The 17,089-nt window shown below is 51.4% G+C and overlaps 1 protein-coding gene across 1 annotated transcript in view; it reads left to right on the top strand.

Annotated features, from left to right (window-relative positions):
* The window catches only part of znf609a (zinc finger protein 609a), a 95,616-nt gene extending 83,843 nt beyond the window's left edge, over positions 1-11,773 (top strand). Inside the window, exons 4-9 of the mRNA XM_084451226.1 lie at positions 5,529-5,616; positions 7,553-10,064; positions 10,215-10,662; positions 10,888-11,250; positions 11,396-11,474; positions 11,706-11,773. Of these exons, the coding sequence (XP_084307352.1) occupies positions 5,529-5,616; positions 7,553-10,064; positions 10,215-10,662; positions 10,888-11,250; positions 11,396-11,469 (3,485 nt within the window). The 3' untranslated portion in view covers positions 11,470-11,474; positions 11,706-11,773. The remainder of the gene's footprint in view (positions 1-5,528; positions 5,617-7,552; positions 10,065-10,214; positions 10,663-10,887; positions 11,251-11,395; positions 11,475-11,705) is intronic.
* Positions 11,774-17,089: the final 5,316 nt, after the last annotated feature.

The following is a 17,089-nucleotide window of genomic DNA, read 5'->3' as shown; positions in this document are numbered from 1 at the left end:
AACTGAGAAGAGACGGAGGAGGGGGTGGTGTTATCTCGCTCTCGCCCTTCTCTGCCCCCTATCCCTGTCCCAGCAGAGTCACTCAGCTGTGCTAAATGACCAGTGTGGTGATTACAAAAGAGGGGGTCTCTCCTCCTCTTCCCTCCTCTCTCTCTCTCTCTCTCTCTCTCTCTCTCTCTCTCTCTCTCTCTCTCTCTCTCTCTCTCTCTCTCTCTCGGGGAAACCTCACCCTGGTCATGTGACCCGGATAATCAGAGGAGGCAGTCACTATGGAAACTGCGCCATGGGACCAAGACCTCATCAACATCAGACATGTTGTTGTGAAGACGTCCTCCACTCCCGGCCCTCCCAGACTCACACACACACTATCCCATCTTTCTCTGAGCCAGCAAGTTTGACTCAGTTATGTTCTTGAGGTGAATGCTTTGAAGCTATACAGTAGTTGTCTAGCTGCTCAATGGCAATTACTGCACTAGATAATCTGAAGGCGTGAAAAAGGATTTTACCTGAAGTCTCTCTTGTCAAGTGGCAAACTGGCGAGGCATTCAAGATGAGCACTAGACTAGCTATTAAGACCAAAGTCGACGCTACAGCTCTGCGACTGTAATCCGATGCCACAGAGAGCCTGCGTCGGTTTATCAGTTACCATTTAACAGGCAAACGGGGTTTATTCCTTTATCCCCACATTCGATCAGCGGCGTTCTCTACTCACCCGAGCGCACACAGATTAAGGCCTTGATCACACGCTCATAATCCGGTCTCCCTTTATCAGCGCACTCGAATATTTTGGGTAATCCCGCTCAACGCCGCCAACCCACAATGCCTTTTAAACAGCTATTAAGGACACATCAACTCTCTCTCTGTGTCTCCCAGGCTGGGGAGATGTGCAGTGGTGGGTGACTGCCCCCCCCCCATTTACATAAGGTTGGCTTTTGTCCACTCTAGTATATCTGACCTCCAGCCAGTGAATGGGGAAACCATAATAGGAGGAGTTAAATGAGAATGGTGCCAGGGAGCAAGGGGTCATTGTCTATGGGGACCCTGAGACCGGTAGACTTGACCTGCCGCAGGGGAGGGGGGGGGGGGGAAGGGATTACGGAGGCCATGCCCGCCCATTAATGAAAGGCCCCCTCATGGGGGGAGATGAAACCGGTGACCCCGGCTCCCCTCCGCAGCAGCCCCTACGGTCCCTCTGGGAGCTTGTCAGCTCTTTGTTGCCATTAGGGAGGCCTTTGATGGGGAGGGAGCGAGGGAGGGGGAGAAGGAGAGGAGGAGGAGGAGGGAGGCAGGGCGGTGCAGCGGTGGCCTTTGTTTCTGCATTTGGGCAGCGGTAGGGAAGGGGATTTGAAATGACAAGGTCCTCCTCGGCGCTCTTCCTGCACTTGAGGGAACATAATGGGGCTTAGCTGGTTTTTCTTCTTCCCCCGGTTCTTTCTATTCTTACCGTCTCTCCTCTTCATTGTTTTCCCTTCCTCGCCATATCGTGTTCTTGTTCGCAGTTTTATGACTCGTGTTCCTTCTTTCCGTTCCGAGCCAACGTTCCACTGCGTCTGGCTTAGGGAGGCCCACCTTCCTGGCTAAGTCAGAGGAATGTAGTCGAGGGGGAAGGGAACAGTAGGGGGGAGGGGGGGGATTTGAGAGTAGGGGTAGAGGGGGGGGGGGTCTCTTATCCACCTGCTAAATCCAGTCGTTCTTTCTTTCACCAACTGTCAAGAGGTTCAGTGAGACTACTCGCCTTCACGCGGCCAGTCTTCACACATCCTTATAAAGCGCAGAAGAAGAGCGGGTTCCCATCCCGCCCACCTCACCCTATCTGGAGATCTGCGTGAGTCGCTCCAGTTGAGTAAGACCTGGGCTAGCGACCGCTGCCGTTGTCTGAGTTTGGGCTTGTCTGCCTACGCCAGTTTGCTGCTCTTGGCAAGCGCAGCCTGCAGAGAGAGAGAGGGAGGGAGAGAGAGAGAGAGAGAGAGAGGGAGGTATGCAAAACAGCCACGGAGAGTCCCCACACCGCAAGTATGAAAAACAGCCCCTGCTTTCTCTCCACAATGAGCCATTCTCCACCAGGAGACTCACTCACTCACTTTCTATGAGCCTCGAAAACCCCAGGCGCGCTGGGAGGGAGAAAACACAGCTGCACACAGCGAGAGAGACACACACACACACACACACACACACACACACATTGTGCGCTCGAGTTGACTTCATGTTTCAAAGTCCCACCACCCCCCTCCCCGGTTGGGGCTGTGTTATGCTGAGGTCGAGTGCCTGAGGTTATGTGTTGTAGGGAAGTGAAAGGGTCTCTTTGGAAGAGCTCCCTGGGTGCCCCTGTGTGGGTCGTCTGCTGGCGAAGCTCGGCTAACGCCAGCCTACTTAGGAACAGATGGAGGCTAGTGGTTGTCTCTGTGTGTTTCTCATTGTCTAAGTGCACCAGCCTGTCTACCAGAGCCCCACCTTCGTAATCTCTTCTGCCAGGAGGCATCAACTCGTAATCTGTTTTAAGACTAAAACCCCAACGGCCGACAAGCTGACTCTAGAAGTGTAGATCTCATTTTGTTTATCAGTTCGTGTTCTAATCAGTGTCTATCCGGACTCGGTTAAAGACCTGGACTGAAAAACAATGGTTCGTAGCTCCAGAGGTTGCTGCACAATCTCTCCAACAACAACCGCGGCTCTGAGACAGCCAGCCAGACAGGGCAGAGCTCTCCGAGCTTATAAAAACTGAATTAGCCTTCAAGCCGCGGTCAGACATGTACTGTAGCTTTAATACCTCCGAAGACTTATCTGGCGAACAGAGGTCACCAACGGGGGAGCGTGTTTAGGCAAGGTGCAGGCTTCGGGTCTTTTAACGGCTGAAAAGCAGCACTGTGTGTTTGTTTTTTTATAGGTGTTATTTTTCCTGTACCCACGTATTGGCCGACACGCTCACACACGCTCGCTTATTCAACACTCTTCAACCAACACGTGTGTTTAATAACACCTATGTGATTCTGGGGACTTCCCTCACCTGTTTTTTAAAGCACTTATATGTGATTTTGGGGGGCCTAGATGAGTGTTTTTTAACGGGCTCAGAAAATGCACCGTATCAGATTTTAATGCTTTGCCCAGACTATGGCTTCCTTTATGATACTCATCGAGTTCAACCCGCAGTGTTGCGTGCCGTTTGAAATAACATTGAGCGTCGGGAGTAAATGACATGGAATTGGCAGAGACGTTAGTTTATCTTGCACCTTGCCCAGGCAATGAATAGACCTGGGCTCCATTTCACTGCTAACGGTTACCATTCCAACAACGGCTAATGTCATGCTAAATGTTTGCAGATGGAGCCGTAATTGTTCCCAAAGCTCCTCTGTGTTGCAGCTCCCCCAGATGCAACTCAAGCCCAAGTATCATTGTTTGTTGTGTTGTGTCTTCTGAGGCCTTGTCTCATTGTCGATGACTGATTCGGTGTACTGATGGAAGTATACTGACCTGACTAACCCAGCACAGCGATGATGTTGTGCCCTTGTAATCTTTGGACAGAGCTACTCCTTACCCCCTTGAAACTGAAGCAATAATCGCTGGGCTATGCCAGTTAAATGTTAGTTTAAATCTGCTGTGCTTAGGAACATAACAATCGTGACAGATATTTATGAGGAAACTGGCAAAGGCAAAACGGTCACGGGAGTTCAGGTCAATTATGAAACGCAGGGCTCCTTGGGGAACGGCTCTATGAAATGGAGTGTGTGTGTGTTCTACAGTAGCCGAGATCCTTCAGTGATGCCGGCTGCCCCCTAGTGTTCATACACGGCACCCCCGAAGTCAGATCCAGGGACAATCTGTGCCTCGCTTCTTCCTCCCACTCCCCCTCAGAGAGCTGGCTGGTATCAAAGCGCTTGCCAGCCGATGCACAAACCATTCAAGAGACAAATTAAAGGCGACAGACCTGCGCTCTCTCAACCAGGAGGAGCTCTTATGTGCCTCAGCTGTTTCCTTCCAACACAAGAACAATCCTTTTTTATTTATTTTTTTACCGTTGAGCCTCTGCAGTGTGCAGCAGCAATGTCAGATGGAGGACACCTTCCCCTGCTTTTTTTTCTTTCTCTCTCTCTCTCTCTCTCTCTCTCTCTCTCCCTTGTTCTGCCCCTCTCAGCTGCATACAAATTGCTGTCTGTGATCAGGAATTGCTCTTTTAATGGAGGGGTGTGGGTGGGTGTTTGTGCGTGTTAGCATCAATTACATCAAGGGAGTCAGCACATTTAAATGAATGCTGCTTATGTTCCATTTCATTTCAGATTGACCTACATTTTGGGTCAACTTGTGTTCCATGTTTTTTTTTTATATAGCAGGCCAAAGAATGATGAAACCAGAGACTTCACTTTGGAATTAAATGAGTGTCCTTGTTAAATACGGCATCTTGTGTATGCATGGTTGAGCTGTTATTGGGGTTATGAAGATTTGATGATTAAGGCCTGGGTTACACGACATTGTCTTGAAGACCAAGACGAAAACAAGAACGAGAAGGCCACACTAGTATCTTATCAGCGTCTCCAGAAGTTATCAAGTTTACATGGATATGCTGTCACAGCACCATTCGCGACACTGCACGTGCCGGTTGTAAACAGACCCTGACAGTTATTTATGAAAATAATTGGTTCCGAAATAAACTATTCAAATGCATTTACTTAGGGCTGCCTGTCTTCAACCAAAGAAAATCTTAGTCAGCCTTTTCTCAGGCGTACGTTTCTAAATCTATCGTTTGGTGGAAGGTGGCAATCCGAGCTTTTAGTCCTGGCTCATGCAAATGGCCCTTCATGAATGATCCCAGTCTTTGCAAAATCTTACTTGTGTAGACTGTGACTAAAACTCGACACTATTAGTCTTTAGATGTGAGGGTGTCCCTCTCACAAAGACGGTCTTTTATAAAAGTGTTTTCGAAGTCTGTATGGTAGTACATTTATTTACAAATATTTTCTATTTTAGCTGGGGAGCCAGAACTCACGTGAATGTCATGTAGTTGTTTATGCAATTTAGCCATGTGGGAACTAACAAAATATATCAATCAGGACAGATCATGCAGTAAAAATATGGAAGCAAATCAGCCTAAAGATCTTTTTGATCTTAAATAAAAAGCAACAAAAACAAAATAAGATTAAAAAAGACTGCACTATAGTGCCTTCTGCAATAAAATTACAGCCAAGTTATGAAAACGGTGTAGGCTACCCGATAATGGCAAAAACCTCTCCCACTGCATTTCTCCGAATTGCAAAATGTAGCATATTAAGCTCTTGATCTTAAAAAGCAACAAAAACAACATATATAATATACATTTTCAAGTTGTAAGAATAATACTAGCCTACAGATTGTTTCTTCAACTGACTTGGTTCATCTGGTGTCTGTTGCTGGACTGGGCCTTACGCGTTCTATCGGGATTGGCAACACGAGAATGTCGTGGGGTCGAATTTCACAGTAATGTACAGTGAACTATCGTGTAAGGGTTATATGTTTCCCCCAGGGTGCCAGTTACTCACGGTGTTCTCTCGCCCTCTCAGGGATGCTGGTGGTGAATGTGACCTGGAGGAATAAGACGTACGTGGGCACTCTCCTGGACTGCACCCGACATGACTGGGCCCCACCAAGGTAAACACACACACACACACACACACACACACACACACACACACATACATACACACACACACATACACATACACACACATACACACACACACACACACACACACACACACATACACACACACACACATTTCTAAGGGTGATAACATAACAACATACACAAAGGGCACTAAAGATGGATACTGAGTAAAGGTCTCTTGTGGCGTATTTCGACCCACAGCACTTTGCGCCCCGCCCCGGTCATTATGAATGAAATATCCTTGGGTAACGTCTCCTCGTCTCTCTCCCCGCTGACACAAGGCTTTTGAGACGCAACATGGAGGAGGAATTGATTTTCCCTCTCGTTCTCCTCGGCTATCGATCCCACGACAAGGCACCGGAGCGGAGCGTTTCACAGACCTTTGCAAAACACGTGTTCTGCCTGACTTGCTGCGCATCCCATCCCCAATATCCAACCGCTGGGTCCTAACGCCCCTCGGTGCCTGGGAGGCTAAGGCCCTGATGCGAGGCTAGCAGGGCTGGCGTAGGGTTGTCGTTAGGATAGCATCTCCTTTCATGACTATTGTTCAGAGTCACTTTTCTGGCCCCTGGATGATACTGGTGTTTTGCTTCCCTCTGGAATATGTAGGGGTGGGAGCCATGCCCACCTCCCTTGTTCTCTGTAAAGCGCATTGTGTTACTGTATGAAATGCGCTATACAAATAAAGCTTTGATTGATTGATTGATTGAGTAGACACCCAGAGCAATACTGTAAGTCTAGGTAGTACTGGTGCTGCGGTAATGTATTTTCCTCCTGTAGCTCCTCAGTGTTGTTAGGATATAGTGAACAGACAGGGTAATAATAACAGTAGTGGTGCAGTGTTCTCTGTCAGAGGCCCTGCAGCAGTCGACCATCAGGCTCCTCAGCCACTGTCCCCGGAGAGGTTCCTCTACCGGGTACAGTAGCACACCCGCCACGACCGGATGGGAAACCATGAATTAAACATCAGTCATGTCAGGCGCTCCTGAGACTGTGGGAGTATTTGTTGTATTCTGCACAAAGGATTGTCATATCAGTTTTGATTGGGTAATGTATCACAGCTCCCGGCGGGCCCACAGAGCTGATGCATAATTGCGTTAGCCTTTTGATGGCAAGGAAAACAACTGTGCACTGCAGTAGTCCGCTCCCTTATGTCGCTTTTGTGCTCCACACAGTAGCGATCTCTTGGTTATTCCCAGGGTGCTCTAATTATAAGCTATTTTATGTCAGATTGGCACTATTATAAACCTAATATTCGATATTCTGATTTCTGCTCGACACTATCCGCCGGCGCCTCCGGCTCTTTTCCCGCCTCATCCCCCCTGAGTTCCCCCTCTTTTGATAGAACTCTCGCTCTCTCTCCCGTTTCTCTCCCTCGCATTCTCTCCCTCTCCCTCCCCGTCGGCCGATATGTAATCTCCCCCATATCTGATGAGCAGCCTCGTCGCCCGGGTCTAATCCGCCGCGGCCCGTGGCGGCCGGGCGATCTGTCAGAGCGCGTCGGGGGGCTGTCGAGACCGGGCCGGGGGTAGATAACGAGAGGATCAGGAGCCGACGCACGTTTGACACCTCTCCTGGGGCCCCGGCTGGTAAAAAGCCTCCTATGGAATCGGAGTGGTGGGGAAATGATGTGGAGAGGGATAGAGAGAGGGATAGAGAGAGAGAGAGAGACCATTTCCCACTGGAGTGTCTCTCAGCCTCTTAGCCGCCTCTCCACAGAACAGGAATAGCAGCAGGGCTGAGAGAGCTCTATTGAGTGGGTCGCCACCTTTGCCTCCCCGCTGTATTGAATCCCCTGCTACCCAGTTTGTAATGGGTCTTGTTCGGCGGTAGCTTGTTCTCTGGTGGGCGGAGGGTCATTGTGGTGGTGGATGATAGCAGAGAACCGTAACGCCGCGTCTCTCTGGTCTCTTTTGTTAGGTTCTGCGAGTCCCCCACCAGCGATTTGGAGATGAGGAACGGCCGAGGCCGGGGGAAGAGGATGAGGCCCAACAGCAATACGCCCGTTAACGAGAACAGCAACTCATCCGACAACAAGGGCAGCGGCAGCAGCAAGACGCGCGCCGCCTCCAACAGCAAGGGCAGGCGGGGCAGCCAGAACTCGTCAGAGCGCCGCACGCCACCCAACAGCAACACGGAGGACGTCAAGGCCAGCCCGTCGTCGGCCAACAAGCGCAAGAACAAGCCCGCCTCCGACATGGAGCCCAACTCCAGCTCTGAGGACACCAAGGGTAGCAAACGCATGCGCACCAACTCCAACAGCGGGGGGGCGCCGTTGCCGCCCCACGCCATCCTCCCCATCCCCATCATCAAGGCCGAGCCCTTGCCCCCGCCCCAGCTCGACCGCAACTGCCCCTCTCCTGTGCTCATAGACTGCCCCCACCCCAATTGCAACAAGAAGTACAAGCACATCAACGGCCTCAAGTACCACCAGGCCCGCGCCCACAACGATGACGACATCAAGCTGGACCTGGATGGGGACAGCGAGTACGGGGAGGACTCCACCCTCCACCCGGACCCAGGCAGTTGCAACGGGGCGTCCATCTCCCAGAAGGGCTGCCTGTCCCCAGCCCGCTCACTTACGCCCAAGGGCAGAGGCTTCGAGGCCCAGAGCCCGTCCCCCTCCGCCGGGAAATTCGGCTCCAAGCAGAACAAAAAGAAGCCTGGCGACGTGGACGCCGAAGCCGGGGGGGGCGGCGGCGGCGGCGGCGGTTGTGCCGCCGCCATGGACGGTTGCGAGGACGGGCCCTGTCTAACGGACGAGGCCAGTAACGACGGTGTGGACGACAAGAAGGACAAATCCAAAAAGGCGGGGAGCGGCGCCAAGGCCGACAAGCTGGCCCAGAAGGGCATGAAGGCCGCTCGCCCCATCGCCCCGGCCATACCACCTCAGCAGATTTACTCTCTACAAGCGGCCGGCTTTCCCCCGTCCGGCCCTAGCTCCACCCCCGCCATGGGCTCAGTGGTTCAGTCCATCCCCAAGAGCCCGCAGCTGAAAGCCATCCAGCCCAAGCCCTTAGTGCTGGGCGACCCTTCGTCCATGAACGTGGCCCTGAGCGCCTCGAAGGACAAGAAGAAGAAAGAGAAGAAGAAGAAGGAGGGGGGGAAGGAGGGGGACAGCCCCAAGGGTCTGGGCAAAGGGGGGAAGCCCGAAGAGGGGAAGAGCCCGTACTCCGAGTCCTCGGACCCGGGGAGCAAAAGCGACGGGCTGCTCAACGGCTCGTCGGACCCCCACCAGAGCCGGCTGGCCAGCATCAAGGCCGAGGCCGACAAGATCTACAGCTTCTCGGACAACGCCCCCAGCCCCTCCATCGGCGTGGCCAGCCGGATCGAGAGCGGCGGCGGCAGCGGCGGCGCCATGGGCCAGCCCCTCACGCCGCTCCACGTGGTCACGCAGAACGGCGCCGCCGACAACTCCTCGGTGAAGACCAACAGCCCCGCCTACTCGGACATCTCGGACGCCGGCGAGGACGGGGAGGGCCGGGCGGACGGCGTCAGGGGGGTCAAGTCCGAGGAGCATGCCGTCCGGGAAGGAGCCAAGAAGGCCCTGTTCCCCACCCAGACCCCCAGTAAAGAGTCCCCCTACTACCCCGGCTACGATGCCTACTACTCCCCCAACTACGCCAACCCCAACCCCAGTCCGGGCGTTTCGGCCACCGGGGCTCCTCTCCAAGAGGGTGCCCAGGTGAAGGTGAAGAAGGAGGAAGACCAGGAGCCGGTGGAGGAGAAGAGCAAGTCGGAGCAGCAGGAGGAGCGGAAGCCTGAGTTGGGCCCCTCCGGTCAGCAGCAGCAGCAGCAGCAGCAACAACAACATGTACATGCAATCCCTCAACAACAACAACAACAACAACAACAGGCCTCGGTCATCCAGCAGCGCTCCAACATGTACATTCAGCCCTCTCTCTACTACAACCAGTACGCCTACGTGCCCCCCTACACGTACCACCCGGCCGACCAGGCCTACCACAACCACTTGATGAGCACCAACCCGGCTTACCGGCAGCAGTGCGAGGAGCGGCAGCGGCAGGCGGCCGAGCAGCACCGCAACGCCGCCGCCGCCGAGAAGAAGGCCGAGGGCGCCGCCGCGAAGGACCGGGAGGGCGGCAGCGGTGGCGGCGGCTCCTCCGGGAAGGGCGAGGAGTGGAAGCAGAAAGCGTCCGTGCCGCCGACCCTCTCCAAGGCGCCGAGTCTCCCGGACTTGGGGAAGGGGGGTCCGGGTCAGGGCAAGACCAAGGAGCCCACCTCGTCGTCTTCGGAGCAGGCCAAGTCGGTCATTATGCCCAAAGGGGAGGATGCCAAGGCACCGGCCCAGCAGGCCGAGGGGCTGAAGATGAAGCTGAACGAAGGAGGGCACCATGGGAAGGAGGAGCCCAAGGCTGGCATGGAGTCAGGGAGGCCATCAGCCATGGAGCAGGCCATGTGGTACAGACAGGTAGGTCACTCAACGTGCTATGTTCTGTTATTATTACATCTATTAACATTGGTTGAATGTATAGAATTGTAAGTACATTTGAGAAATATTCAATATCTTCGTAGAATATCCTTAATCTAACGTCAGTTGGGTCTTGCTCCTCTTTCTCAGGAGCCTGACTCACGCCTGTGGCCCTATGTCTACCCCAACAAGTACCCCAACGAGGCCCAGAAAGCGCAGGACGAGGAGCGGTGGAAAGAGGAGAGGGACCGGGACCGGGACCGAGAGAGGGAACGGGACAGGGAGCGGGACAGGGAGCGGGACCGGGAGCGAGAGAGGGACAGGAAGGGCAAGGAGGACAGGGCGCGGCCCAAAGACGGCGCCCCCAAGGAGGAGGGCAAGGAGGGCGCGGAGCCGAGGACGTCGTCGGGCCCCGAGGAGCACCGGGGGGTGGGGAAGGAGCAGCGGTCGGCTCCCCACATGCAGTTTTCCTCCCCTCTGGCGCAGCACCAGGCCTACATGCCCTACATGCATGGAGCTTACGCCTACGGACAGGGCTACGACCCCAGCCACCCAGGATACCGAGGGATGCCCGCGGTCATGATGCAAAACTACCCTGGTAAGATAGACCAATCAACTAAGGGCTAGTCAACTATAACTAATGGTATCCAACTAAGATTGTGAACTGTTATTTCAATTATTTAATCTCATTTGAACTGTTTAAGGACCAAAAGCCCTAAATTGTGATTAAAAGTGACAACTGGAAAAAAGCTGCAGAAAGATCGGTTTTTAGTGTAAGTCTGATGTTCTCTGTCTTATTCTAACCCGCCCCTGTCCCCCCTAGGGTCATACCTGTCGGCAGGCTACTCCTTCTCCCCCTACGGCAGTAAGATGGGTCCGGGGGAGGAGGGAGGCGAGAAGGCATCGCGCGCCAGCCCCACGGTCAGCAACAAGGGGGCCTCCGAGTCCAAGGCCCTAGACATCCTCCACCAGCACGCCAGCCAGTACAAGAGCAAATCGCCCACCGTCAGCGAGAAGACGCCCCACGAACGGGAGCGAGGGGGCGGCGGCGGCGCCGGCGGAGAGCGGGATCGCGAGCGGGAAATGGACCGGCCGCGTTCCTCGCCGTCGCAGCGCATCATGCCTTCCCATCACCACCTCGGCTACCCGCTACTGTCGGCGCAGTATGACCTGTCCTACGCCACGGGTGAGCGGCACAAACCGTAGCAAATATTCACACCTCATGCTAAACTGCAACGATAACAGTATTTTACTACTCAGGGATTAGGTAACATTAATGTATGAGAGGATGATTTATGAACTCCCTTTTTCTTTGGCTCCTCCCACATCAGGTCTCTCCTCATCAGCCATCGTTGCAAGTCAACAAGCATCTGCCCCCTCCATGTACCCCCCTGCGAGGAGGTGAGAATGGTAAGACAGAGCAAGCCCCGCCCCCCCAGAGTACACACACACACACATTTCCTCAGTGTATAAACATAGTCTTTGATCCAGTGATATTCTCCTTTAATTTCTAATTAGTAGCATTACAGTACTTGTTCTCTCCTTCAAACACTGCAATATATACTGCCATCTAGTGGATATTTGAGTGATTAAAGTCATTATCAGTTGTCTAATCGGGTCTTCTTGTTTCCTTTTCCACAGGGAGACCTGATTGGCCGACCACAACCTTGCCGGGAGCCATGTGACTGGATCACATAAGGAACTGTGTGGAACTGCGTTCTTTAGACATCAGTTCAATGGTGTTTGTGTATGTTTAGTTTCTTCTGCCTGGATGTTCCGGCTGCTGGTTCCTCCCCCCAGCTTCTGTGATGACCACCCCGCGACAAGGCTTCCCTGGGCGGGCTACGGGCTCACCGAGACCCCTTGTCCTCCTCTGGTACCGCCTGGCCACACCATCCTTCTTTGCACTGCTGAGACATTAACAGGGAGGACAGAACTGACTGATACCGATTGATATGGTTGAGGCCCATACAGGCAGAGCCACTGCAAGCAGAGAGTGCAGAGGTCGCGGAGGTCAAACAGACACAAACTGGATTAAAGTTTGGAAATCACTACACGGAAGCAAACTGACTTGTCCAGCTGACTCGGGACTTGAGCGTTGCAGTTTCGACCGAGAGGAGGTGCGTTATGTCATCCACTAACCCGCCCACCTCCGTCTCCGAGGACATCTCGAGACACTGCAACGGACCCATTCTTTTTTGGTTGTGTTTTTTGGTGGCGGGAGGATGGATGGATGGATGTTTGAGCCAGATGAAGGAGTGAGGGGGGGGGGGGTGGGTGTCCTCCTACCTCTCTCCCCCCCCACCCCCTGAGCTCTCTATGCAAGCTAAAGCTGCTCATCTTCACGTTTGACAGACTCGGCCGGCCTCCTCTCTCCGCGTTCACTTTCAGGGGGAGGAACATTCTAGTTCATGTTCAGAGATGTATTATTGTGAAATGTTATCATCCGCCTACTTGAGTTTAGAGAATATCCACGTTCACGTTTTTTGTCGTTTTTTTTAAATTTTCTTTAGCATTTTCTACTCCCCCCCCCCCCCCCCCACAAACGTGGCCCATCTCTCCCCTACCCAACAGTGGAACTCCCAGGCAGTCACTACACATCGAACACTACGCTGACCTCTTGCTCTCTTCGCCATTGGATGGTCGTGGAACGGTTTCTTCCCGCAGAGTGGGTCGTCCAGTTTACAAAGCAGCACCAATGCATCCGCTACACTTCCCAGCGCAGCGCTCGGCGAGGGGGTTTCTCCCGCTGACCGGCATCAAAGGGAGAGGACGCTTCTCTACCTGGGGGTACTGGGAGAGGATTAACCATGCACCATGAAAGTTGACAGGCTCTATGACCCTGGGAGTGGAGGGGGCGGGGGGGTTGACTCTCTGATCCAGAGGAACTGACCAGACTCTGAACAGATGCCCCCTCATGTTCCGTAAAGCCGTCTTCACTGTAGAAGCAGGTGGAAGATTGACGGGCAACTCGGCTGGCGTTTGTCGGGGCTTTAAGTGCCAGGTTGTGGATGCAGAAACGGTCTAGGCATGCTGAACTAATAATGTGCGTCTAGACGGTCACCAATGACCTCAAGTCTGGCTGCCCTGCTAACGGTGGGATGCCTCCAGCCGCTGCCCTAACATTGGACACTAGTGACATGGGTTCAGGTCATTCTGTGACAGAGCTGTCCCAAGGATGGTGCCTCACTGTCCCACAGTGCGGGAGAGGCGCACGGCTCACTCCTACATATTTATTCTTGGTCTCTGACATCGTGGAGTTCTGTGTTGAGCGGGAGTCTTGTCTATCGCTGTGCTTCTCTGGCGAATGAGCCAATTACAAATGTCGGCCCCCTTCTGTGACAAAATCTGCCCAACAAGCCCCCCCCCCCCCCCCACATCTCCCTCCATTCCCTCTCTCTTGTGTGTGCGCCTGCATGGTGAAAGATGGCACTACGACTCATTAACTCCACACAGTCCTCGCCCTCCAATGGAGCAAGCTGTGCACGTTTGCTTTGGACACCGTTGCTGTCGTACCCTCCTTTTGTTCTCTCTCTCTCTCTCACTCCAACACGCACTCACTATGTGGTTTCTGTATATATTGTACAGAGGAATTATTTTAAAAAAAGGTTGTTGGATGCTATTGGAAAATTTCCTACTCTTTTTTTTTCTTTTTTTGTCTGTTAGCCTTCTTTTATTTTCTACCATTGTTGATATAATATGAAAAACTTTAGCTGGTGTAACGGCTTTATAATTGAAGTGTTGTGATTTTCCCCCCCCTTCCCCACAAACTCCCCTTTAACCTCTCTCTCCTGAAGCCCTTTCAAGCTCACGGCGCCATTTTAGCCACCTTTCATTACATACGGTCCAAAGCCATGTCATCTTTCACACCGTCATGCTGAATCGTTTAAATATTACCTCTTTTTGGGGTTTTCGTTCCGATGAGATACTGTCCATGTACGCAGGCTTGTTAAAGGGGAAGTCCTCATTTTATTTCTCACCCAAGTAGGCAAAGGAGAGCGACACCGCATGGCGCCCATGCGAAAACAGTCGATCTGATTCGCTGTGATGCCTTTATTACTCTTTATGGATCGACATGCTCAGGCGCAGCATGGCAAATCAGAAATAATACATTGGATCCATGATTAATTTTTTTGGCGCATAAATGGGATTTAGCCAAGCCTGAGGTGAAAAGGAGACTTCAAAGCCCCTAAAATGGTGTTCATTCATTCATGAGCAGATTGGTTAAATGTTCAAATTCTGCTATAATACAGTCACTCTTTTACCCTAATAGACAGATCTATTAATCAAGACATGGTTCATTTTTATTCTCCGCTTGACACTACTAAGAGGCTCATGCTGTAGACTCATCAATGTTGACATGGTTCTCTCCTGTAGTGATGTGAGTTCACGTGTTTCTGGTCTATGAATGTTTCACTGGTTGGTAGTTTCTCACCTCGACCATTAATGTCCAGAAACGAGGAAGTGCCAGAGTTTATTTTAAATGCTTTTAATCCATTTCTGTACGGAGTAAGACGGGAAAATGCAAAGATGGAAAGAAAAACTAGCCTATATAGTAATAATGTCATTTTTAGCTGTTCAATGTTTCATTGTTAAAACCAGACACCTTGTGCTGGTGGCAAGTTGTTAAAAAATATAAAAAGCGCTTGGTTTTAATCTATTTTGGTAAAATAATTTTAGTTTGGGGATATTTTTGTGTTTTTTTTGTGCATTATTGCCCAGTGCTAGAAAAAAAGACCCAGCAGCCATAATCCCATCCCAGCCATCATTGTGGAGGCGCGCGTCGTCTCAGAAAGGTGCTTGAGCAGTTGTGTTCCTCCCATTCGGGGAGGAGGGAATGTTCTTACATGGGATTTCCTGTTCTTCTGTTCATCACCACCCCGCAGAGGAGCAGCTCGGTATCAGTCATCGGTACTTGAAAGGAAGATGTTTACAGCTTTTTTTTTTATTGCTATGTTCTGTTTGGATTCAGTCCCCCCACTGACCACTCCTGACCCCTCTCCACCCCTCTCCACCACTCCACTCTTCCAACCCCTGTCCTCCTTCCCCCAAGGATTTCTCTTATGTAAAGTGTACATTGCCACGTTTCTTTTTTATACAATACTGTAACTTGCCTTTGTACATTTAGGCAAAAAATAAATCTTTTTATGAGACAATCACTACTGTCCCCTATTGTCTGTGTTTTTCACAAGGTAGCGATGAGTAAATAGAATAAAATCAGATATTGTTTTGTAGTATTAGTAATAATATTACCATTGTAATATAGCCTCGGCTACAGAAGCCTCGTGGCTGATTGGGATTTGTGTGTGTGTGTGGGGGGGGGGTGTCTTAATACTTCATAAATAGCACATATCAAGACTTTAATGATGTATATTTGAGATGAACTGGCCGGCCTGCTGGTCATCCATTGGACAGGCCCATTAGAAGGTTTTAGCTCAAAATGTAAGGACACGTCTGTCGGGTCAACTCTTAAGAAAAACTACATACTTCCATGACAGAGAAAAGAGAACTTGCACACTGTTTCACACTGATTGTGACTCTAGGAACAGACAGAGAAAAGAGATGAAAAGAAAAAGTAAGTATTTTCCCACTGTAGAATGGCCAACCCATGTGTCACAGCATAAGAGTGGATCATTACCGTATCTACAGTCAATATTATTTACATACAATATGATTTTGTTAGGCTACTCACTGAAGTGAAGACATTTTTTGAAAGATGAAAGCCTTGTCTCCAAGGAGGCTACAGTTACACCCCCCCCCCCCACACACACACACACTTTTTATATAAAATGCAACTTTTTGCACTTAAAATTGCTCATCCACCGCTACCCACTAGCATGGCTTTGCGACCCTTATCACGTGATCTCTCTCCATGATAGAAAGAAACATGTGAGATCACGATGTGAACATGAAGTGGCTGCATTCTCTTAACAATAAAGACACACACACAAAAAGTTGATAAGATGTGCCGGGTTGAGCTTCGGCTGATGACGTTTGGGAACCTAGACCTATGTGCCCCAGATAGCTCCGGCCTAATTTAAACCCTGCTAATTGTATCTTTTTTTTAACTTGAAGCCTAATAGGCCTACATTGTGTGTTCAGTGATTCAACAGTTGCAGTAAGGATTAATGGCCACAGAGGGGCTCTGTCTTACTGATGAAGATTCTCCTCTCCTACAGAAATCGACCCTTTGTTTTGCTCCACCAAAAACGAAGTGTTTTTGTAGTATTGCTTCAACTAGCCTGCTGTAGCTGCCTGATCTTAAAAATATATGACTATGTAGCCTAGCCAAGGCCAAGCCAGGCTATTAGTAGACTAGCCTATCTCTGCCTATCTGAGGTTTCACAAATAAAGGCAGTTTGTCTTGAGATGATGGGATATGTGTGTATGTATGTGTTCCTTGTCATTTATGTAGTAAAACAGGTTTAACATTGCAAGTAGGCCCTAGGCGACCGGACATGCGTTAATCTGCCTGGCAGAAAATAAAAACACTCGCCTCGCGCTAAATGGTTGCCATGGAGACACCGCGTGAAGTCGATGGGAGAGGCGAGGCTGTGGATGGTGGACTAGAGGCTGTGGATGGTGGACTAGAGGCTGTGGATGGTGGACTAGAGGCTGTGGATGGTGGACTAGAGGCTGTGGATGGTGGACTAGAGGCTGTGGATGGTGGACTAGAGGCTGTGGATGGTGGACTAGAGGCTGTGGATGGTGGACTAGAGGCTGTGGATGGTGGACTAGAGGCTGTGGATGGTGGACTAGAGGCTGTGGATGGTGGACTAGAGGCTGTGGATGGTGGACTAGAGGCTGTGGATGGAGGACTAGAGGCTGTGGATGGGGGACTAGAGGCTGTGGATGGTGGACTAGAGGCTGTGGATGGTGGACTAGAGGCTGTGGATGGGGGACTAGAGGCTGTGGATGGTGGACTAGAGGCTGTGGATGGTGGACTAGAGGCTGTGGAAGGTGGACTAGAGGCTGTGGATGGTGGACTAGAGGCTGTGGATGGTGGACTAGAGGCTGTGGATGGT

Source organism: Borostomias antarcticus (assembly GCF_949987555.1).
Source record: "Borostomias antarcticus genome assembly, chromosome: 16".
Classification (NCBI taxonomy): Eukaryota; Metazoa; Chordata; class Actinopteri; order Stomiiformes; family Stomiidae; genus Borostomias; species Borostomias antarcticus.
Note: the sequence above shows the minus strand (reverse complement) of the source record. Positions and strands in the feature narration are given on the sequence as shown.